The 25,101-nt window shown below is 37.7% G+C and overlaps 1 protein-coding gene across 34 annotated transcripts in view; it reads left to right on the top strand.

Annotated features, from left to right (window-relative positions):
- The window catches only part of CREM (cAMP responsive element modulator), a 73,598-nt gene extending 51,636 nt beyond the window's left edge, over positions 1-21,962 (top strand). For 7 of the 34 annotated variants that reach the window (XM_064591843.1, XM_064591831.1, XM_064591834.1 and 4 more), the window contains 5 exons: positions 10,731-10,766; positions 14,659-14,815; positions 14,986-15,037; positions 20,434-20,565; positions 20,718-21,962. In XM_064591843.1, coding sequence (XP_064447913.1) covers positions 10,731-10,766; positions 14,659-14,815; positions 14,986-15,037; positions 20,434-20,565; positions 20,718-20,771 — 431 coding nt within the window. In that variant the 3' untranslated portion in view covers positions 20,772-21,962. Of the gene's footprint in view, positions 1-5,584; positions 5,719-6,035; positions 6,448-10,730; positions 10,767-14,658; positions 14,816-14,985; positions 15,038-20,433; positions 20,566-20,717 lie in introns of those variants that run through there. The other 27 variants (XM_064591840.1, XM_064591849.1, XM_064591852.1 and 24 more) reach the window with 12 other exon arrangements.
- The last annotated feature ends 3,139 nt before the right edge of the window (positions 21,963-25,101 follow it).

Here is a 25,101-nt window from a genome sequence, read left to right as displayed (position 1 = left end):
CAAGTTATACGTTATTTTCATTTCATTCAGTTTTGCTTATAATAACTATAATGTGTTTAATACAGCTTGCAAAAATCCTATGTTTTCATTTAACTCTATTCCTTTTAGCATTTGCTTAGGAGTTAGTATTTGATGTAGCACTAATTTTAAAGGAAGTAATATTTGTTCTTTTGGTTTGAAAGTCTTGCAAGTATGGAAAAAAGCAGATTCTGATTATCTCTTGATAATTAGCTTTACTCTTAGGTATTTTGGGGGTTAATGTGAACTATAATAAAAGTGTATGAAGAACTGGGTGGTGGTTCCACTCCATATATGGAGTAAAACAAATTCATGGTACTTACCTAATACTTTGGTTTCTTTTAATTGTAAAGCCAAAGCCACCTGCTTTATTTCCCCTGATTCTCATGAACCCTCTATGTCTAAATAAATAACCATAAAGAATCATCATTTCTTCTAGTTTATCTTTTTTATATGGATTTTCCATATAAAAACCTGATACTTTCACCAGAAGAGCTTTAAAAATTTTTTGTTTTGCATAGATAATAGGCTAATGAGTTTTGTGCTTGTGGGATTTTATTTAGGAACTCTTTTTCTTCTATAAGTCACAAAGATACTTCTCTATAATAATTATATTAGCTTTATAGTTTTACCTTTCACATTTTTGTCCTTAGTCCACCTGAGTTTCACCTCTGTATATAGTATTAGGTGGAATTCATTTTCATTTTTTTCCATATATGAAGCCAGTTTTCCCCTACACATGGTTTGTCCTTCCCCATTAATTTATGGGGCAATCTTAATTATACAGTAGGTTCTCATATACATTTGGATCTGTCTCAGAACTCTCTATTCTGTACTATTGGTTTCCTTTTCTTTCTTTCTTTTTTTTTTTTAAAGATTTACATATTTATTTTAGAGAGCAGGAGGGAGGGGCAGAGGGAGAGAGAGTCTTAAGTAGACTCTGCTGTGCTCGATCCCACGACCCTGAGATCATTATCTGAGCTGAAACCAAGAGTGGGACACTTAACTAACTGAGCCACCTAGGCACCCGATATTGGTCTCCTTTTCTATATGCCAGTACCATACTGGTTTGTTATGTCACAGGAAAAGCTTCCCTTTTTATCTTTAAAAAAAAAAAAATTCTTTTAGTGCTGATATAGCTTATGTGAGCCATTATTCTTCAGTATGCATTTAGAATAAATTTGAGTTTCTAAATAATAAAAATATAGTAGTAAAACCAATGAGGTTGAATTTAATGTATTGAATAATTTAGGGGAAACTGAAGTCTTTTTTAAAATTGAGATATAATTGGCATATGACAATTAATTTCAAGTGTACAACATAATGATTTGACATTTGTTGAGACGCAATAAGTGATCACCACAATAAATCAGTAAGTCTAGTTAAACATCCACCACCACTTTGTTACAGATTGGTTTTTTCTTGTGACGAGAACTTTTAAGACTTAAGTCTCTCAGCAACTTTCAAACAGCACAGTTTTATTAACTACAGCCACCATGCTGTGCATCACATCCCCAGGGCTTATTTTATAACTGGAAGTTTGTACCTTTAATCACCACCCATTTTCCATTTGTACACCCCCTCCCTGCCAGCACCCCCCTCCCCATCTCCGGCAGCCACCCATCTGTTCTCTGTACCCCTGAGTCCCGGGGTTTTCATTGTTGATTCCACTTGTAAGTACGATCATACGGTATTTGTCTTTTCTCTGACTCATTTCACTTAGCATAATACCCACAAGTTCCATCCATGTTGTCACAAATGGCAAGATTTCCTTCTTTTTTATGGTATAGTAATAATTATGTGTGTTTGTGTGTGCGTGTGTACACACTGCATTTTCTTTATCCATTCATCTATCAGTGGACACTCCGGTTGCTTCCATATCTTGGCTATTGTAAATAATGCTGCAGGGAACACGGGGATGCATATATCTTTTCAATTAGTGTTTCTGGTTTTTTTTGGATAAATACCCAGTAGTGCGATTGCTGAATCATAGGGTAGTTCTATTTTTAATTTATTGAGGAACCTCCATACTGTTTGCTATTGTGGTTGCACTGATTTACATTCCTACAGTGTGCAAGGGTGAGGAAGAACTGAGGTATTTATAATGTTAGATTGACCTGTTCCAAAGCATAGGATGTCTCATTTATTTAGATCTTATTTGAACTTTTTAACAGTTTAAAGTTTTCTCTGTGGAAGTCTTTTACATTCTTTGTTAAGTTAGTTCTTAAATGCTTGAAGGTTTTTGTTGCTGTTATGAACGTTGCATTTCCTAGTCTCTGCTGCTGTAGAGAAATATTACTGACTTGTTAAAGAGTTTATTTTTTCATCTTGCCAAGCTGAAATTACTTCTAATAATGTGCTCATTCTTTGTGAATCTATCTGGGTTGGTAAGTGAATGTTTATATCAAATACAAGTAAGGTGTTTGTTTTTTCCCTTCCAATCTTGATTCCTTGTGTATTCTTTTAATCTTTCCCTTTCCTTGCCTTTTCTTTCCCTTTCCTTTTCTCTTCTCCTTAAAATAATGGTGGGTAGGAGTTCTATTTCTATGTTAAAGACGGTCAGTTGGCATTCTTGTGTTACTTACTCTTATCACCTTCCATCCTGTCATCCCGTTCACAGGTCACAGTGATTTCTCTGTGAGTTCAGTCCTTATCTTGATTGATCCCTCAGCAGTATTTAACACTAATTGACTTCTGCTTCCTTCACTTCCCATCATGATACTGTATTCTTACCAGTTTTTTCTTCTCTCTCTCCTACATCTCTTTCCTTGGTTGGTCTAATCTTCCTCTGCTCATCTCTTCAGTGTTAGTTGGTGTTTGTCAAGATTGCGTCCTGGGCCCTCTTCCTTCTGGCTGGAGCACTCTCCCCGGATGACCTCATCCCTGCCCGTGGTGCCCGTTCCTGTTACCATGCCCCTGACTCCAGCTAGCTACTTAGAGGTCCCACGCACATCTCTTGACTCTCTAAGTCCAAAGTCCAAAGTCACAGCCATTTTCCCCACCCTAGTTCTCCTTTTGTTTACCCTGTTTCAGTAATGGACTCCCGTCCAACCTGTTGCTTCAGGCTAGAAACCTGTGTGTCACCCCTTCTTCCTCCCAGCTAAACCACTCATCTTCCACTCCTCTCCACTCCTGCTGTCCGATCCTACTTCAGCTGCCATCCCCTCCGACGTGTCATCCCCTCTGCCAGGTCGCTGCCCTGATGTTGGTAGTTGTGGAGAAGTTTTCTGATCTTCCTAATCATGCCAGAGGTGGCAGATCCCTTCTGGGCCTGGTTTTTTGAGAATTGTTCCTGAAAGTTCAGGTTCCCTTTCTTCATCCCTCTTAGTGATTCTGGGAACTACTAATATTTCTTAAAAACAAATGTCTCTGCCTCCAACATTTTCTTTTTTCCATTATACTCTCAATTCTGCAGTTCAGGGTGGTATTTCTAAAATTCAAATCTAATCATGTCAGCCTCCTATTCAGACCTCTTCAGTGAATTCCTGTTACTTGTTAACACAAAATCCAAAATCTTTTTTTTTTTTTAAGTTTGATTTATTTATTTGTCAGAGAAAGAGTGTGAGAGAGAGCACAAGCAGGGGAGCTGCAGGCAGAGGGAGAAGCAGGCTCCCCACGGAGCAAGGAGCCCAGGACCCTGGGATCATGACCTGAGCTGAAAGTAGACACTTAACCGACTGAGCCACCCAGGCGCCCCTTAGTCCAAAATCTTTAACATAGCCCAAATCTTTGCTTGATCTAGGCCTTGCCACCTTTACTAGACTTTTCCCTCTCAACTTCTCCCTCTTTTGTAATGCAGCTCTGTGCTGGATTTCTTCATTTCCTGTGCTATGCCACACCCTCTCTTCCTTTCTAGGGCCTCACACTTAGCCATTTGCCCTGACAGGAACACTTATGTCAGTCATTTGCATTATTCAGTTTTCATCTTAGCACTTCCTCCAGGAAACCTTCCCTGATCCTGCAGATCTGGTTTAGATAACCTCCTGTCATTTCCTACTGTATCTCCTTTAGGGCGTGTGTGACATGCCTAGATAGTAACTTCTGTTTGGATAGAGATCCTTAGTATCTAGCACAGTCCCTGGCATATGATAAATGTTTAATAAAACCATTTATTAAGTGAAAATGAAATATGCTTCTTCTGTGAAAATGTTATTAGTTCTGTATGCTGGTTAACAGAGTTTATCTGGTCCATGGAATATATTAAAACTTTACTAATAGCAGTAGTCAACCAAACAACCAACTTCCCTCTTTCCTTTCCTTCCTCTGCCCTTTTTCTATGCTAGTATTTATTGAACACTTAAGTGCCAACTTAAAGAAATTAGATTAAAACCAATTTGAACTTTCTGAAATTGGTAATAAAATTGACTAGTACTCTTGGACCCAAACCCTTAGGTGTGGCTGGGATGGAGGAGAGTCTGTCATGGAGCCTCTGTTTGGGATTGATGTCTAGGTTGATCTTCAGACTTTCTTACTTAGCCAGATGTCTTCCATTCATGTGCTCTGGAGAAGCACATCAACATCATCGACATAAGGTTAGGTTGAATTCTAATCATATAAGGGAATGGGCTTTATTCAGCCCACTGGTACAGATAAAAGGTCTCAGTGCCATGTCACATATTATTGTGCACTAGATAGATATACAAATCATTTCTTTTTTCCAGACTAAGGTCTTTTATACTGTTGAACCATGAGCTAATTTTTTATCTAACCCTGCCATTGTTAAATTTCCTATAGTGATCTATCTAGCTTTTCATGCCCTCTTCATTAAGTGATCCAAATAACATTTGACATTTAAAAAATTTACTAGTAGTAATTGTGATTTATTTATGAATTTTTTTAAAATCCCCAAATTCTTTTCAAGGGATTTTAATTTAGTAAAATATTGTATTGGATTGAGCCTCATGAAATTGTTTTGTTTTTTTTTTTTTTTTTTTTGTGGGCCAAAAAGGTCAAATAGCAAATTCCTATGGTTCAAACTAATGTTTATGGAAGAATGCTATGTAGTTCTTGCTACCATCGGCACAGTGAATTTTTTAAATGTCAGTATTTGTTCCTTTCAAATGAAATTAGCAAATTCTGTGTCACCTTGGGAACAGCTGGGTTTTATGGTGCTGTAGCAAATAGTTGAGCAAATAAAACTGTGTTAAGTGAACAAAGGTGGCTGAGTGTTTCTTCCTTGATGAATTTAGAAGTGTTTAAGAAATACATTTCTGTGTATTTCACAATGTTTTTCTGGGCTGATTGTCAGGTTTTTTTGTTGTCGTTTTAATCTCCATGTGTTTTTTTCTCCTACGAGTTATAAAAAATACAGAATTTATGCCCCCTTTGTTTATCTAGAAACCCTGGACAGAACAATAATAAGAAGTTAGTTGCTCCATAAGGAACAATCTTGTAACTTAATGCTAATGAGACATTTTTTTGCCAGAGCCCATCTCAACAGATTTCTATGTACAATGAGAAACAAGAACATTAATATGGTTTATTACAGGAAGGGTTTTTATAGGGCTTTGGTTTCATTGAGCTCCTCTGTGACAAAGCACATTGATGGCAGTGATAGGCTGGTGATGTCATTGTGATGTCAGTTACTCCTACTTATCCTGCACATGCTTGCTAGTTTGGAACACTGTCAACCTGTGATAGGGGAGACAAGACAGTTCTGTATGCAGAAGCCCATCATGGCTGTAACTAGAGATGAAACAGGTAAGAATTTTAAAGAGAGATTTAAATTAATTCTGAAAATTTTATTTTGAAGGGTAGAAAAATTTAGGGATCTCTGAGTGTTTCAAAAAGTATTAATTTTCTAGTGGCTGAGGAGTAAGAAGTTTCTTTTAATATATATCTGTATGTATTCAGCACACTCTGTGAAGGCATCTTAGTGTAAGTGCTTTTTTGCTTAGCGTATTGCTTATTTGACCAAGGCAGTAATCCGGTCTCTCTCTCCGTTCTGCTTTACTAAAATAAGCTGTTACTTCATCTGCAACTTGTTGCAAGTCCAATGCAGCTACAAGTTAAACATACATACTGTTCAACCTGTAAAAAATTAAGCTTCCGATTTCATTGTTGTGTACAAACGTTGCTCCAAAACAGAATAGGAAAACCCAGCGTGTTAGGGGTGTTTGCGTGCCTACTTGTTTCTTTCCTCCTGTATTTAAAATGGCCTGTACCTCAGCTAATCGAGTTCAAAGGGCTGACGTCACTACATTTCCTGGAATCGTGTTCGGCAGGGAAGTGGAAAAGTTAAACTCCAAGCGAGCTACACATTGACGTCAGCTCCGAGTCATGCTGTGATTTAGTCAGTTCCTTTCGGCTTTGTCAAGTGCTGCTGACAGATTAGAGTTGTTAACTGGCTCGCCACTGCCTCTATCTCCAAGATCGCTCTTACAACTGAATAGCTTTTCTCGTAAGCCTTACTTTAGCGTTTCTCTTGAGGTAAGTGTCTGCTTGACGAGGGGGAACGCTTTGTGAAACCTGTAATGCTTGGGTGAGCAGAACTCGGCAGCCGTCTGTCCCACCTACGCCTACGTGGGAAGGTTGAGCCTGCCTCCCGCGGCGGCCGCCCCGCACGTGCCCGGGGAGAGGTGGGCGCTGGAGCTGGAGGGTTTCCGCACGGTTGCTCACTCTCGGGCACTGGCGCCTCGGAGTGCCCTCTAGCGCTCAGTCCGGGGAGTGCTTGTCTGAAAGTTGTCGCCCCACCCCCACCCCTCCACCTCCCAGTCTCAGTTCTCTCAATTTGTGATCAGTAATCCTTCTGTTGTTTGGCTTTCTTAATTACGGGTAATGATTCAGACTTTGCTGCTGATGTTCTGTATTAGGGTTGCATTGTTGTTTTTTCCGTGGTGTCTCATTTCTAACCTCTGAATTTGCAGTTGAATTCACGAAGAATGGATGATTGTAAACAGCTTCACCACAGTTTAGCTTTTCAGAGTCAGTGGGTCTAAACCCTCTTCCTAGATGGGAACATTCCATTGATTTGAGCAACTAAGACCTGTATTAAAGCGTTTTGAAAATTATCTTGATGCGCTATTATTTTTCTCAAAGAAGTTTTGGTAAAATTTTAGAAAAGCTATAGATTGAAGAAACTCTCAAATGACAAGTTTATTGTAAGATACAGATGGACTTAATCTCAAATACTGCAGTATGATTCTAGAAGCAAGAGGCATTTTGTGCATGTATGTATTTGCTAAAAATCATTAGTTGGTTTATATCTTTACTAAGTAAGCCTTTAATTTCAGTTCTCATGTCTAACCATGAGAAAAAATTATAATAAAAAATAAAAGATCTAAAAATACACAATATATTTAAAGATGAAAGTTTAAGGTAAAACTTTGCACATATTTTTAATCATTGCTTGTAAGTAAGTGAACATTTTTATACATTTATATGTACAGAATGAACATATACCATCCTTGAGCTTTGTTTCACAGTTTTACCCATAATGCTTATACATGAGTTACTAACAATTTAAAATCTTCCAAATGCTAAAACTAAAAAATGTCAAACTTTTTTCACAAGACCTCACTGTACTTTGGAAATCATTATTTTTAGAAATCTGATCAGTTTTCACAGAACCAATTCTATTTTGAAATGCTGTTTAAAAATGAACAACAGTTTTTTGTTTTGTTTTGTTTTGTTTTGTTTTGAGGAGCCAAAAGAGCACAGTGTTTAAGGGACTTTTTTGAAGTAATAGTAGAGGAGCTACCTGTGTGGATTGGTGAAACAAGTGGACTGATGTAGATCTTTGGCTTACACATTTTTTTGACCATGACCCACATTTTACATCATGATGCTGTATACTTGTGTGTGTGTGTGTGTGTGTGTGTACATAAAACAAGTTTTCTTTTTTCTTTATTTTTATTTAAATTCAATTAATTAACATATAATTAACATATATAAATAACATATAATTATTGGTTTCAGAGGTAGGGGTCAGTGATTCATCAGTCTTATATATAATACCTAGTGCTCATTACATCACATGCCCTCCTTAATGTCCATCACCCAGTTACCCCATCCCCCCACTCCTCTCCCATCCAGCAACCCTCAGTTTGTTTCCTACGATTAAGAGTCTCTTCTGGTTTGTCTCTAATGCTTATCTTGGGGCACCTGGGTAGCTCAGTCAGTTAAGCTTCTGACTCTTGAGCTCAGTTCAGGTCTTGATCTCAGGGTCATGAGTTCAAACCCTGCAGTGTTTTTGGTGTGTTTGTTTGTTTGTTTGTTTTTTTAAAGTGCTTATCTTTACATATAGTAGAGATGTAATGGACTTTTCTATTTTTCTGTTGCTCTGGAAATTGATTTTATGACCCACTAATGGTCTAAAACTTACAGTTTGAAAAACTTGTCTAGACCAAAATCAGGCTCCTAACAATGACTGGTATGGGAAAAGTTTTCAGGAGTATTTATTTATAGAATCATGGAATAAAATGTGGAAAGCGAATATCTGTAGTTTATAGAAGTGTATTATTGAGACTTTTGGGTACAGTTTAAATTTTTGTTAGAAATAGTTTTTGGCTTTATTCATAAGCTGATTATATTAAGAGCCTCACTCCATATCTTTTAGTCTCTGAGTCTTAAAAACTCTAATACGTTGTATTCAGCCTGGACTTCTGAATTGTTAAAAATAAATATTCAAATTTGGAAAATAGTGTCTTAGTTAATATTTGATGCATGAGAATAAGGATACATTTCACCTTGTGAAAGGAGGGTACTTGAAAAGGTTATTGTTGGGGAATTTTCACATAAAAGAAAGGTTTGGATCAGGTGTAATAGCTTCTTAAACTTGCCAGCAAAGCAAGTTATAATCATGTTGGAAGTGAAAAAAGTCACTTATCTACCTTAAGTTTTAATAAAACTCCAAATCTGTATGGAAGGTTTACTGAAATTTCCATCGTGCTATGTTCCCACTAATTTTGAAAGAATTTCAGTGAAGTATTTTTTGGGATGATTGTTTCACTCTGCCTGGTTTTATTTGCCTATATGAATATATTGCTTAATAAAATAATTGTGATACTTTGCATTTATGTAAGCTTTAAAAAAGTTACAGTGTTACAATATAAATACAAATACAAATGTGGTCAATGCTATCAAACGATCAGATGGTGAGAGACCTACAGGAAGCAGGTAATATAGGTTAAAGGATCCGGGTAGGCCTCGCTGAGGAAACTGTATTTAAATACCCAAGAGGAGAAGCACTTTCCATGTAATTTTACTGATGCACTCAGAGCAGATCATATTATATTCATTTTCCATATAACAACATGGATCAGAGTGGTAAATAACTCTTCCAAGCTCACAAAGCTAACAAGTGGTGAACCAGTTTGGACCTTCAGACTTCAAGAACAGACCTTATCTGATTCTGTTCACAACCATATTACATTGCTCCTCAAAATTCACCTGGTAAATTCATGCTAAGGTTAGATGAATTACCACAGCATAATACACACTACTTAGAAAACATACAAAATAAAGCTAACATCATTTTAAGTAGTCAAAATGGATTTTTTTCTAGAATATTTATTATTACCCTCACAGGGCAAGAGAGTGTATATTTGATATATATAGAACTTTTCATTTCAACATTTATACTTTCTCATCTTTTACATAGACTCTTTTTTGACTCTTAAGATTTTCACTTAAACAACTGAGGAGTTCCCTTATATGTAACTTAAAGTAAAAATAGTTAATGACTTAATTCTTTGTGGTCTAAGTGTTATAATTATTGTGACAAATTTGAAAATGTTGATTGCTTAAGTAGTCATGTTTATGTAGGGTTTCATTTTCCTGGAAAAAATAGAGCAGTGGAGAAGGGAAGGGTTTTGACGGTGGGAGACACCAGGCAAGGACAAGGCTGATTTGGGCATCGTGTGCCCTGGCGCGATGGAAGGGAGGGAGAGCGAAAAAAGAAAAGTGAAGATGTTAGTAGCTTCTTGGAGCTATGGAAGAGAAGTACCCTCCTTATCAGTACAACTTCAGAGTTAGCTCATTGCTTGTTACTTAGGTAGATTTGGGATAAGGGACACCTAGCAAAATGAAGGTAGGAGCTCCATTTATAAAAATGTTTTTATTGAGTTAATGTGCTCAGTACTACAGATATCTCAGTAGATAAAACTACCAACATTTGGGATGTGGATAAGTTGTTCCACTTTGAAAACTATCAAGATAGGCGTTTGGCTGAGTTTCTTCTTTCTTTCTTTGTTAGGAAGAAACAAGCACCTCTTTGACTTGTTAGGCTTTTCAGTGAGTTTTCTTATTACCAGTCTGATGAAACTGTCTCATAGGGTTACTTGTGATTCTCCACCTTTGAGGTTCTATTCTAAATGATTATAAACATTGAAAAGGACTTTTATTATCTTTTAATAATCTATTCTCTAAAGGAATATAATAAAATAGAGTATAAATTTTAGAAGTTTTTAGTAGGCATATTTTTAAACAAAATAAGGAATAAGAGCCATACGTCTCAATCATTCTATTACCCAGGTTTGTTAGAGGGGAAACTCCAGGGGAAAATATATTTATGGATGTTATATGCCTTTTAACTAATATACAGTATAAGCATAATTTGGACCATTGTCTTTCAGAACTTAAGGAAGGGAAGAGGAAGGGAACTAACATTTGCTGAATGCCTACCATGTGCCAGGCACTGTGCTAGACACTTTGACATACATTACAGGGGTTATTGTGAGTATTAAATGAGATAATGTATCCCCATTTTACAGATGAGGAAACTGAACTTGCCCCAAGTCACATGGCTGGTAAGTGGCAGAGCTGGACTAGAATCCAGACTCCAGATCCCATGCTTTTTCTACTGTACCGTGTTTAAAGCTTGCGAAGAGAGGTATGAAGCTTAATGACCAGAATTGAGAGTTCTAGGAATTTGCTTTTTCCATTAAATATTTGATACTAAACCTAAAAAAAAAAAAATGTTCATGTCAGGAGGTAGATAGTGGGAAATACACTGTAATTAGAGCTCATCTGCTTCTCAAATGCCAGGTGAGATGACTAGTGTGTAAGGCAAGATTAGGAAGTAATGCCAGTTGGAGTAAATACATAGCATCTTGTGAGGGCTTCCCACGTCTTAGTGTTAAAGACTTAGCTATAATAATAGCTAATAATAGTCTTATAATAATAATACTGCTTATTTTAAACATTCAAATGACAGTGGGCTTGGGCAAAACCCTGGGAAGTTCAAAATTTCCTTCGTGGTGTACGTGTAAACCCACCGAGCACCCATCATATGCCAGGTACTGTGCTAGGTTATATGGGGTACCAAGCTAAAAAAGACTTTAAAGTTTTTGTTGCCTTAGAATAAAATTAGTATATAAGTATCTTTATCATATTATCTTTCTTCAATCACAAGATGATAGCCCCACTGATGACTCATTTATTGTCAGAAATAATGTATACAGTGGAATTCTAGAATAAATAGTGTGGACACACATTTAGTAGTTAGATGGAACAGGAATTAGCCTTTATAGGAGTACAGGGATAAGGATATCTCATCAAAGACTGTAAGGTGGTTCTTTGAACTGTGATTCTAGGAATTGAATCTGCTTTAAATTGCCACTGAATTGATAATATTGGAAATTGAAGCTAACCAAGATAAAAACTTTATCACTTCTTCCAACAACAAAACTTTTTGACATTTGGGTTTTCTCAAAACAAGAGATTCTCTTTGCCCATATCTTTTTAGTGTACTTACTAATAAGATCATATTTGAATATATGGAATTTATCCATTGACATTTATTCTGTGACCACTAAAAGTGTACCATCATACATTCTTTAGGATATTACAGAAATGTATATTAACTCCTACCAATTAATACCAATTCATATTTCTGTCTTGAACTAATGACCTGAAATCTGATTTTTGTTGAAGGAGATAAATATATAGTATATCTGAATCATTGCAATAAAACCCAATTTATTAGCTAACATCCCAGAACTAATATATCCAAATATATCATCCCCTTCCAAGTTATCATTTTAAAGATTTATTTATTTATTAGAGAGCAAGAATGAGAGAGAGTACATGAGAGGGGGAGGGTTAGAGGGAGAAGCAGGCTCCTCGCTGAGCTGGGAGCCCCATGCGGGACTCGATCCAGGGACTCCAGGATCATGACCTGAGCCGAAGGCAGTCACTTAACCAACTGAGCCATCCAGGCACCCCCCAAGTTATCATTTTAAAGTGATATCTTTTTCCTGAGCTATTGCTCAAGAATGTTTTAAGAATACTTCTTTTGAATTGCTTTTATCCTTCATGGTGCCAAATTTGGTCCTTTGAGGGTGGTTTCAGCTTTTGGAAACAGACCAAAGTTTAGAACCATTTCTGCTTGTAAGACCAATGAATGAACTTTAGTTTTTCATCTAGGAAGTATACCTACCCCCCCTTTTTTCCTTTTTTAAAAAAGAATGAATACTCTTAAACTAACTCTTACATATTATATCAGCATTCTGCTCTAACTTTATAGGACAGAAAATAGCAGATGTATACAAAAGGAGAGGGAGAGAGAGCGGGTATAACGAACCCCTCTGTTAATTTTATTGCCCTTCTCTGTGACCAAAGTTTGCAAAAGAACAGCCCTAGACCAAGGTCTGCATCCATGCCACCTGCGAATGTCAGCACGATGACATGTAAACTTCTCATTCGTCAGTGGCTATTGTTCCAGTTTTAGAAAGCCTGTGTAGCCTCCAGCTGTTCCATTGTCTCAACCTTTATTATCCCATAACCTTCTTCCTTGGATGTGGGTAAAGAGAAAAGAGGAGAGAACTATGTTATTCTGTGCTCCATTCTACCTCCTCTGACAATATGATTAAAATATAAAAAATCTTTAGTCAGTTAACAGTTTAAAACTTTTTAAAATTACCTTCTTAAATATTTCAAGGCTAAGATATTCTATGACATATAATGAGATAACTGTGTATACAGTATTTTAAATAGTCACAAAAACAAATTTAGGATTTTTCCCAAGTTTACTATTGATAGAGATTTTGCTAGTGATAGTTATATTTATCAGTTATTATTTATCACCATTGTTTTTAAAATTATATATAGAAGGAAGGAGCAGTGCATCCTTATAGTGGTATTTTTGTTAATCTTATGAAGACCTTTAAGTGATCTTCCCCCAAAGCCATATTTTAAAAGTTTAAAAAAATATTTTCACCTAATTCTTAAGCTCTAGGGGGAAAAAAAAACACCCTGGCATTTACCCAAAAAGGAGCACCTTGATCAGTTTTTGGTTAACCTTTTAAACTGCTTAGCTATTTTCATTCGTAATATTCTATTTAAATGAAAAAAGTCTTTGTGTCCCTTTTGGGTAAAATTTCAGTTCTTACTCAATGGTTATAATGCATTTTAATGAAATATGGAAGTGATGTGTTTTCTATTTTGATTGGCATTGGTTCAGACCAATTTTTGTAGGATTTGGTAACTTTTAAAAAACCTTTTTCTTGCAGTTAACTTTGAGACAGCATGAATTTTGTAATCTCTTAGAGTGTCAGATTAACTCTGGACCATACATTCTCTAAGTGGTGGTAGAAACATATTTCATCACTTAAATCTGTCTCTTCTAGGAAGCTATGTTCATTAGAGTAGAAAGGCAAATGTTGAGTATAAATTAGGAAACTTGGAGGACTTTTAGTATTCAATATGAATACTAAGTAAATATTAAGTCTGTCATTTGTGATTGTACTATAGTTAGAAAAGTTTTTTAAATGAATACTTAGAAATATATTATTATCTCAAGAAACCTACTTAAGACAAAAATTATCATCCCCCAGAGAAACTACATTTAAGTAGAGCTTTGCTGTTTTGTTCTTTATTTTGTTTTGGTTTTTAAACTGAAAATACAGTGAGCCAGGTTTGTCCTTCTAATACCTCAGTCATCTTCTGGTTGTAGGACTTGTATTTAAAGACATGCAGTAACTGTCTCAGACATGGTGTAGGGCACAGGAAAATCTCTTATCTGGAATATTCTGCTTAATTAAAATTTTTGCAGTGGTATGCTAGAGCCAGCTCCCACTGGTATGCTAGAGTGATTATTAAATTTTCAGGGTTTTTGTGAGCTGGTTGTAAAAAGAGCCATTGTTAAAAATTAAATATGTATAAAGAAACACATATATATTTAACAAATGAGTTAGGTTAAAAACAATAAATACTCAAAACTCATCACTTCTCATAATTTTATCTATGCTCGTGAGGTTATTTCCATCTCTTTTATCTGTATGTTGTGCTACTTACTGTGTATGTCTTCTCATCTCCACCTTCCGTGAGGTCACACTGACAGCTTGAAATTGGCCATGGTGAAAGTATTTACATCATGTAAACTGATAAACACATCAGGGCCTTTTTCCCCCAGAGAGCACTTGAAAAGCCTCCCTAATTTAGCCTTTGATAAAAACCTTTCTAAAATGCACAGGGGCATTTTTCTACCTTAACTGTATAGAGCATACTGAATATTATTGTTCCAAATGCTGAAGACCTTTGATACCTAAGACTTTAATGCTCAAAATAATCATCTTAAATATTAGCAAAGTCACTTCTTATGACATGTAAAAAGAAGTATGTTATTTCCAGGTCAATTTTATATAAGAGATCAAGTTGTAAATTGTTTATATAAACTTGTCATATTTTGTTTCATTGCAGCTGCCACTGGTGACATGCCGACTTACCAGATCCGAGCTCCTACTACTGCTTTGCCTCAGGGAGTAGTGATGGCTGCCTCGCCAGGAAGCTTGCACAGTCCCCAGCAACTGGCCGAAGAAGCAACCCGCAAACGAGAGCTGAGGCTAATGAAAAACAGGTAGGCTATTTCTCCAGAAACCAGTAGCCACCTATCGGATGCATAACTTATCGCTGTGGGGCTTTTTAAAAAATTGCTTTTCCCAAGCCATTTTTCCCAAGTTACGTGTTCTGTGGCATTTTGGGGTTTGTGCTCTGCATGTGATAATAATTAGATTTTCTTGTCATCAGAGTGCCTAGCCGGGAAACCATTTCATCAGCGGGAGTCACATCCCTATGTGTGGTAAGGGTAATGTCTAAAAGATACATTAATTTTCTTAATGATGATGCAAAGGCTTTATTACAAATAAAGATTTATTTTTTACTTGGCATTTACTTTGTGAAGTAGGTGATAAGTGTAATTTTTTTGTTTCTTTATGAGCAAAATAAATTTAAGTGTGAGTAAAGAATTTCTAAGCCTCTTAGGGGTGCCTGGCTAGCTTAGTTGGTAGAGCATGTAACTCTTGATCTTAGGGTCTGTGGGTTCAATCCTTGTGTTAGGGGTAGAGTTTATGCAAATAAATAAATAAATAGAATTTTCTAAGCCTTTTATATGTAGTTTTCTTTTATCTACTTTGTAACTTTGGTTTTTTTCTATTATACTGAAATGCATATTAATTCTGATAAATTTTGGTCAAGTGCAAATACGAAGCACCAGAAAGAAACAAAATTACTTAGAGCCCCATCACTTAGAGATACCTAACTAATATTATAACATAGGTACTCCCAGTTCACACTCTCATTTTCTCACTCTTGTACCATGTTTCTGTAATTTTATTTTTTAAACAGGTGTATGTCATAAAAATGCTGTTTTCCAAAATTCTTTAATTTGACTTCTATATTATTTCTTGGTTTAGTTTTTATGATGGAAATGGTGCAAGTTAATCTGATTTTCAAAATGAATAGAGTAGTCCAAGAGTTCTACCAGTCGTCTGGTCACCTTATTCCTAAGTATTAAATCATGTCCTCATTGTAAGAAAACAGAACATTTCAGATGACATCATGTGCTCACCTCTGACCAGGACCACCTGGTGGTGGTTTGTTTAGTAACATTACCACCTAGTTAGTCTAGAAATTGTGGCTTCTGAGCCACTACAATTCAGAAATAAGTACTGACTTCCTAACAGTCCTTTGTAACTGAATGTGAACCAGTAGCAGCTATATTCAGTTTACTAACATCTCTTTATTTTTTTTAATTTAATTTTATTATGTTATGTTAGTCATCATACCTTACATAATTAGTTTTTGATGTAGTGTTCCATGATTCATTGTTTGCATATAACACCCAGTGCTCCATGCAGTACGTGCCCTCCTTAATACCCATCACCAGGCTAACCAATCCTCCCACCCCCCTCCCCTCTAGAACCCTCAATTTGTTTCTCAGAGTCCATAGTCTCTCATGGTTTGTCTCCCCCTCTGATTTCCCCCCCTTCATTTTTCCCTTCCTGCTTTCTTCTTCTTCTTTTTTTTTTTTTTTTAACATATAATGTATTATTTGTTTCAGAGGTACAGGTCTGTGATTCAACAGTCTTATACAGTTCACAGCGCTCACCATAGCACATACCCTCCCCAATGTCTATCACCCAGCGACCCCATCCCTCCCACCCCCCACCACTCCAGCAACCCTCAGTTTGTTTCCTGAGATTAAGAATTCCTCATATCAGTGAGATCATATGATACTTGTCTTTCTTTATTTCGCTTAGCATAATACCCTCTAGTTCCATCCACGTTGTTGCAAATGGCAAGATTTGGGGGTTTTTTTTTGATGGCTGCATAATATTCCATTGTATATATATATACCATATCTTCTTTACCCATTCATTACTAACATCCTTTTAAATGTCATATTTTGAGGGCACCTGGGTGACTCAGTCGTTAAGCATCTGCCTTCAGCTCAGGTCCTGATCCCGGGGTCCTGGGATCAAGCCCCACATCAGTCTCCCTGCTCAGCGGGGCCTGCTTCTCCCTCTCCCTCTGCCTGCAGCTCCCCCTGCTTGTGCGCTCTCTGTCAAATAAACAAAATATAAGTAAATAAATAAATAAATGTCACATTTGATATAATATAGGACTCCTCAAGTTGGCTTTAGTTCCCAAACATTGTAGGTATCACAGATCACTAGATGGAGTTTTGTACCCTGGAAAATGCAACAGATTACCAGAACTAGAATCATGAAGCTATACATGTCTTTATCAGTTGTTGTTCCAGGTTAACTAAGTCATGCTGGGTTCCTATATTTCGTTGTCAGCACTTTGCTCAGAAATCCTGAAGGGGCTGAATGGGTGGGGCTCATGGTTGTTTTATGGAAGTCTTGCTATCAAAGATCTCTAACTTAGATCTGGTGGAGGAATATGGATATTTTTTTATTTTTTATTTTTTTAAAAGATTTTATTTATTTATTTGACAGAGAGAGACACAGCAAGAGAGGGAACATAAGCAGGGGGAGTGGGAGAGGGAGAAGCAGGCTTCCCGCTGAGCAGGGAGCCCGATGCAGGGCTCAATCCAGGACCCTGGGATCATGACCTGAGCCGAAGGCAGACACTTAATGACTGAGCCACCCAGATGCCCCGGAATATGGATATTTTAAAACTGTCCTTTCAGAGATCTCAGGGAGCTATGAAAATGATTTCTTCTGTGGTCACAGAATTTATATTGTGAAGTTCAGTTTAGAAATATAAAGTATGGTGATGCAAACTGTAAAATTATTCATTGATGTCTTACTTTCCTAAGGAAAATAAAAGAAAGACCTAGAAAGTAGCGTTCTTATTTCCCTTTTGTCATTATTCTGTACCTTTATTTTTATTTATTTATTTATTTATTTATTTATTTAAACAGTTTGGCAGTTTCTTTTTCTTTTTTTTTTTTTTAAGATTTTATTTATTTATTTGACAGAGAGAGACACAGCAAGAGAGGGAACACAAGCAGGGAGAGCAGGAGAGGGAGAAGCAGGCTTCCCGCCGAGCAGGGAGCCCGATGTGGGGCTTGATCCCAGGACCCTGAGATCATGACCTGAGCCGAAGGCAGACGCTTAATGACTGAGCCACCCAGGCGCCCTGTACCTTTATTTTTAGATTAAAAAATGTTGTCAGTAGAACTATCAATGAAATAGTGAAATATTAGGAAGTGGTTTCCTCTAAACATGCCCCACAACTACCTACCACGTACATAAGAAATTTCCCTGAGGAAAACAGTCATGAAATTTTAGGCTTTAAAAAAATAATTAGCTAATGACAGCTATTGGATAGCATTTGTGTTTGGGCTGTAAATAACCAAGGGAAATGGAGCCTTCACCCCACAGGTGTTATTTTGATCTTATGTGGCTGGTCCAGAGGTACGTGCAGCCAGAACAAAGGCTCGGCAGTGTCATCAAGGATCCAGGCTTCTCCTCCTTGCTCTGTCAGCTTTAGCAGGTGACATTTGTTCTTAGGACCACAATATGGCTGCCACGTCCCTAGGTGTGGCATCAGGCAGGAAGAAGGGAGAAGGGCCAGAGCCAAAAACTGGGGCCGCTGAGTCTAACTCTTCCAAAAACTTCTCCTGGAAGATCCTCGCAGCATCTTTCACCCACATTTCCTTGGCTAGAAATAGCTAATAGAATCCCTAGCTGTAAGGGATTCTGAGAAGGGTCTAAGTTAGCTTTCCAGATCTCAATTTCAGAGCAGGACTAGGGAAGAGCAGATGATAAATGGCTAAAGGTGGCTCAGTTGAGCAAGTACTGTATGCAGGTTTTAAGTGCTTTGTTTCTACTGTTTAATTCTCACATAACTTGCACGTGAGATCAGGTCTGGTTATTATCCTTACTTTCCAGAAGAGGGACTGAGGTTCAGAGTGGTTAAGTAATGAGTTGGTTAAGATCATGCAACCCACACTGGACAGAAGCTGGATATGCAATCAGGCAGTCTTTCTTCCAGAGCCCGCCCACTGCACTACACCAGAATCACCTCAAAGAGACCTCAGAGTAAGCTTCGGATTTAACTTCATGGAAAGTATGTAGGTTTTACTTATTAACATGAAAGACCTCTCAGACATTCCCTTTTTATTCTTTGGCTGGCATTTATGATAGATCTGATAGATATTTCTCCCAGTCCAGTGACAGTTTATATTTCTTTACAGCCTTGTCAACATTTCCTCTTTGCTGTGTATTTCCTCTCCATGCTGAGGATATATCCAGACAAATGCAAGGCCTGAAAACTGAGCTAACTATTAATAGAAGAAACAGGTGTTTTCCATAGCTGGGAAGTACTTAGGAATGTACCATCTACTGGTGCGATCATTTAAAGCTTTGTGCTTGGAACATTTTGACCAGTAACCTGCACTGTTCCTGCATGAGATATGAATTATGATATTTACAATAAATAGTACACCTTGGTAAAGAAAATTAAAAAATAAATAACCACAGCTCTGCTATTAGATATGTAAATTTTCATTTAATGATAACTTGTTTTATAAAGTGATTATCTTCCTTCCAGATCTAGAATTTAATATAATGATTCAGTCATAAACACCTTGGTATTCATAAGTGTATTTTAGTTCCTTTGTAGAAGAGTTGCAAATTTTATGAGCTTGGATTTATTCTCAGCTTTTCCCTATGCATCATTTAGATTAAATCAATCTGTATCAGATTCAGTTTACTTCTTAAATTTTTTTATTTTCTTGTTAACTAGTTGAGAAGTCTGAGAACTTTGTGAGTTCACAGGGTGAGTGCACTGTTTTTGGCTAGGAAGTAGGGGTTGATCTTTTCCTGCAGTTCACTGGGATTTCAAGGTCTTTTTCCTGCTGACACTTGGTCCCACGGAGAAAAAAAACAGATAACCAGTTGTTAGTGAGTCAACCATCCTAAAAATGAGTTATCTCTTTCACCGTAGGCTTTTTTGATAATGAAGCGTACCCCAAAGGCAGTTATTTTCAGTTGACACCTCCAAAAGAACACTGTTATCAGAGGGTACATTCTATAGAGGACTTAAATGATAGAGTTGACACCCCTTCCTACCCTGAAAAAGAAAGAGAAAAATGTTGGCTCTATTATTTTTTTGGTGGAGTTATGCATGAAAATGACTAACTCATCTGTGTTTTTGTGTTTGTTGCTTTGGCTGGTCTGTTCGTCCTTTGGGCATGCCTGCAGCGCTTTAAAGATCAGTATATTGGGTAGTAACTGCATGTGATTGGAAAACAGTCTTGAAATACACTTTTGGGTTATATAGTAGCTTTCTTTCCAAAGTGTTAATATTGGTGCTCTCACTTTGTGGGTTTAAATTGTCTGAATTATTGAGTGTTGGATTCTGTACCCTCCCTTCCTTAATTTTCAGAAGCAGAGTCCATTTCATTTTGGTTTATGAAAATGTGTGTGACTTGCTTACTGTTGTCTTTATCCATGTTGTTTTCTAGCCAATAAACTGCTTCTTGCAGTCATGGTCGAGCTTATTTGTTTTACTGATGAGATTCAGTCTTGAAGAAACAAAATCTCCAATATTGACATTTCAAATTTCTGAGGATTAATTTTTCCAATATTTCTGACCAAATAAAGTTGATGCATTGTGACAGAATATGTGGCTTTTGGTGGACAAAAATAATTAAGAGAATTGAAAGGATCTGTAAAAATTTTTGTAGAAATTCCACTTGGGGATGTGGTCCTATTGTTTTAGGTTACTGAAAACCATTCTGGTCACTGTTATCATGGAATGTGTGCCCTAAGAAAACAGCATTTACAACGAACGATGGACACATTGATCGTGCTCTCAAGTTGTTCCTGTTGTTTGAAAGTAATCTTACAAAAGGCATGTGCTTGGTTGCATTTGTTGCGTGGCTTTGTACAAACCTTACCTAGGATTGATTGGCTGTTGAGTTTGGGGGGTAGAAGTTCATTTGAGGCAGTCTGGATTGTGCTGGGAGGTTGTTCCTGTAGTCATTTGCCTTGTGTTGGTTCCAGGGAAGCTGCCCGGGAGTGTCGCAGGAAGAAGAAAGAATATGTCAAATGTCTTGAAAATCGTGTGGCTGTGCTTGAAAACCAAAACAAGACTCTCATTGAGGAACTCAAGGCCCTCAAAGATCTTTATTGCCATAAAGCAGAGTAACTGTCTTTGACTTGGACCTTGTTTATTATGAACTCTAATCAAGGCAGGAGATGCAGCAATTCTACTAATTGCCATGTGGACTCGTGGAAGGGACACTTGTGACCCTTAAGAATCCAGTTTGGCTTAGTGTTTGACATTGAATTGGGAACGCTGTTCCAAGATTTGGAATGCAGCCATGATCACATTTACCAAGCTTACTTCAGTCTGCTTGTCAATAGCATGCAAAAAAAAAAAATGTTTTGTTTGCCCTTTTGCTTCTACTTTTTTTCAGGGAAGCTGCTAAAGAATGTCGACGTCGAAAGAAAGAATATGTAAAATGTCTGGAGAGTCGAGTTGCAGTGCTGGAAATTCAGAACAAGAAGCTCATAGAGGAACTTGAAACTTTGAAAGACATTTGCTCTCCTAAAACAGATTAGTAGAAATATTTAACTATGAACTGATTACAACATGTACAGTTGCTTTTGAAGGCAATACAATATATAGCCAGCAAGAATTATGGCTTTTTTCCTTTGTATCATTCATCGTATTCTCTAACCTCTGACATTCCTAAAATGCTTCACTGTACGTAGTTAACTCTTGGCTGTAACTTCAATTTTTTTAAAAAGAGACAAGCTGTAAAAAGAAAAAAAATGTATGTAACAAATTCTTAAAATGCAATATTTGTAAGACTTGCTCCAATGCCACATATTTGCAGTTCCCAACCTCTGTGTCATGAATAGTGTCCTATGCAATAAAATTTTTTGCAGGTCTTTAGAAATCATTTTAGGAAAGGATGATCAAAGATAATGCATCCAGCAGTACAATAAAAGCAAACCACAAAAAAATACCTCAGGAAAGAACTGAAAGAAAGAATCGAAAGAATCTAATGACATGCCTATATGAAAATAAGAACCTATAAATGAATTTATGGCATTTGCAGATTTTTATGTTTAGTTGCTTTGTAAAGAAAATATTGTATTGTTGTCCTTGAATGCCATAGTTGAAGAGAGTTTTTAATAGAACCATGTTGGTTACACTTTGTAGTGTTTGGTGCTCATTTAACTATCTGAACATTTACTACAGTTTTTACTCTATTGTGTAATATAAAAGATCTTGCAGAAGTTCTTAGTGTCGGTTTGAATGAATGAACCTAATGAAAGTTATGACAAATTTTTAATATCAGGAATGTGTTAAAAGTAAAAGTTAAAATTATATTTGCATACCTTCAAGGGTATGCGAGCCAATTTCTACACCGGGTTATGCTCTCTGCAGATACTCTTTCCTCCATCTCGTCAGAAGGATGGTCCCAGAGCTGTTACGCAGAAGAGCAGCTACGAGAGATTCAGGTCGTGTGATGATGGACGAGGCCTTTCTGCAGATGGGCCCCTGTTTTGAGTTTTAGTTAACAGCCCTAGGAGTTTTAAAGTAAAAACAAAAACAACCCAAGATTTTATTTTCCATTTCAAAACAGCTTGAAGTCTGCATCAGATCAAAGATTTTTATGTCAGCACATTCAGATGAAGTCCATTACATCGAGACAGCAGTGTTCTTACTGGTATTTACATTTCATTCTGTTTTTATAATAAGAAGCTTTAAGATATAAGCCCGAAGCCCTAATCATAAGATGCTCTGTCATCTCTCATTCACTCCTGAGACATTTGTTGAATGCCTGCCATGTGCTAGACTCTGCTATATCTTCTCTTATACCTTCTGATTTGTTAAGGATGCCCCCCCAACCCCTACTTTCTGTAGTGAAACCTGGTCAGTGTGTTAGGGAGGTACAAAAACAGGTCGTCATTGATTGCTATGGTGTCTAACTGCTGTTCCCCCCATGTCATAATTCTTTCCCTTATAACTCCCAGAAGTTAGGCCATGCCATTTTTGGCTTTCTTTAGAAAGACTTACCTTCCTTCAGAGTCTGAGCTCGGAATTTCTTTTATCTCAATTTTTGTCTTCTACAGAGAAGATGAGGAAAGAAGACAAGGAAGAAAAGAGGACAGGAAAATCCCATGTTTCAGGTGAAGGAAAATGGTGCTTTATACTCAGTCACTGTAAATCAAATGTGTGCTCAGCATGGTAGAGTTGAGAGGGAGACACAAGGATCAGCAGACAAGATGTAAAAAAGTTAGACAGTAAATGCCATATGTTAGAATTAGAGACAGATGTAGGCAGGGATTAAATAAGAAACTGTTCGTGGAGGAGGCAGATTTTGAACTGGGCCTTGAAGTAAGCGATGGTGGTGGGGAGGAGGGTATTCTGGATGGGGAATACAGAGCATGTGCTCTTCTCCAAGGAGCTTGACTTCAGGAGATGAATTTAGGAGAACGTTAGTACTCACAGGAGAAATTTAGTCTGTAAGAGAGAGAGGGAGTGTGCATGCGTTCGTGTGTGCTTTGCTCTACAAAACAGGTTATGTTATTTCGGAGGAAGGGGATTGCATCTGATTACTTGGGGTCGCAGAAAGCAGATGTCTCCCCATTCCCCAGTGGTTTAAACAGGAAATTTCGTTCCCTCACAAAACAAGCCCAGAGGTAGGACATCCCAGGGTTGCTTAATTTAGTGACTTCACACTGGCATCGTGACCAGATTCTTGCTACGCATTTTGCTCTGGAATACTAGTGAAGATTCTCCCCCTGGGACAGAGGGTTTCAGGCTTCTGTGAACATTTGGCATCAATGTGGGATCAAGCGGGTTCTGCTAGAACGGCGTGTAGGCAGCCCACGTCACGTGCTGTGAGGGTGAAGCGAGAGCGCCTCCGCTGTCCCGGAAGTGGCTCCGCTGTCCCGGAAGTGGGCGGAGCTTGTAAGAGGTGGGGCTTGAGCCACGCTCTCCAAGGCCTATGGCAACTTTTAATTCTTGCGCCTCCAGTTTGTCCCTGAAACAAAAACTTTTGCTACTAAAAACCGCACGGTTTGCTAGCTCTCCATTCAGCCTTAAGCAGTTCTGCCTACAACCTCTCGCTGCCCAGCCAGCAGTGAGCTGGAAGCCGCACGAACGTTGTCCGTCTCGCAGAACAGTGTTGCCCAGAATCCAGAGCTGTCACTGCATTTGCGTTGTTTCTTTTCTCCTAAAGTCTTCAGAATCTGGGCTTATGGATGTAGAAATTACCAACCCTGAATCATGGGATTATACCGCCTTGTCAGATTTAACTAGGGAGTTCATGATGTTAAATCATTTGAAATGGGAAAATAAAGAAAATGAACTGCCGTGTTTTTAAATGTGTTTGAGCACTAGGGTTGCCCGAAACAGGACATTTCGCGTCAGCAACCACACTTCTCAGTTTTCTTCAGATATTCTTCTTAATGTCCAGTATAATCTGTTTCCTGAGTGCCTAAACTACACTTTTTTTTTTTTTAAATGAGGACTTGTGAAACCAACACACTGTTTTTCCAGTCTAGAACCAAAAATAAATGAAGCAATTTGGCCCTGTGTGGGACAAGCCGAGCTGCTGCCAACTGGCTAACCATGATGCACTGACTTTCTTCTGTTTTAGCATGTGCCAAGGTCTTCAGGAACTTAAATGTGGCTCACCTTTTCTAGGGTCATCCTAAAGACACGGGCCTGATTCTGAACTACTCGAGCATGGTATATTTCAGTATTTCTCCTTTGTGTATAGCTTATTTCTATATACATCCATCTTATCATAGCTACACTTCATATTTATACATTTTAGAATTCCAAATGTATTTTTAGTGCAAAGCATTTTTAACGCAGTATTGTTTGTTCTTCAAAGATCCATTTTGCCATTTTGTACTGTGTGATAGCTTACTTACAATGAGATTTAAGATACTTCTTTCCGGCGGGGGGTGGGGTGGGGGGGGCGCCTGGATGGCTCAGTCGGTTAAACATCTGCCTTCAGCTCAGGTCATGACCCCAGAGTCCCAGGATCGCCCGGCCAGGCTCCTTGCTCAGCAGAGAGTCTGCTTCTCCCTCTCCCTCTGTCCCCCCCCCCCCCCCCCCCGCCCCACCACCTCTGCTCGTGCTCGCTCTCTGTCTGTCTCAGGTACATAAATAAAATCTTTAAAAAAAAAAAAAAAAGGTATTTCTTTTCAGGGCCATCCTCTTTACACACTCACATATAATTCCATCAGGGATGGGAAATGATGAGTAAAAGGAGAAAACTAACCTTACTATACCTTTGTTATACTTGTACTTGCTCAAATAAAATGCAACCCTTCTTATTTCCAAGCCGGTCTTAATTTTCAAAGGGATGCTGTTTTTTCAGATTTCTTTCTTTATTAGAAAAATATTTGGGAAAAC

Source organism: Mirounga angustirostris, unplaced genomic scaffold (assembly GCF_029215605.1).
Source record: "Mirounga angustirostris isolate CCGP_5_RB_7025 unplaced genomic scaffold, mMirAng1.0.hap1 SCAF_5, whole genome shotgun sequence".
Lineage (NCBI taxonomy): Eukaryota > Metazoa > Chordata > Mammalia > Carnivora > Phocidae > Mirounga > Mirounga angustirostris.
Note: the sequence above shows the minus strand (reverse complement) of the source record. Positions and strands in the feature narration are given on the sequence as shown.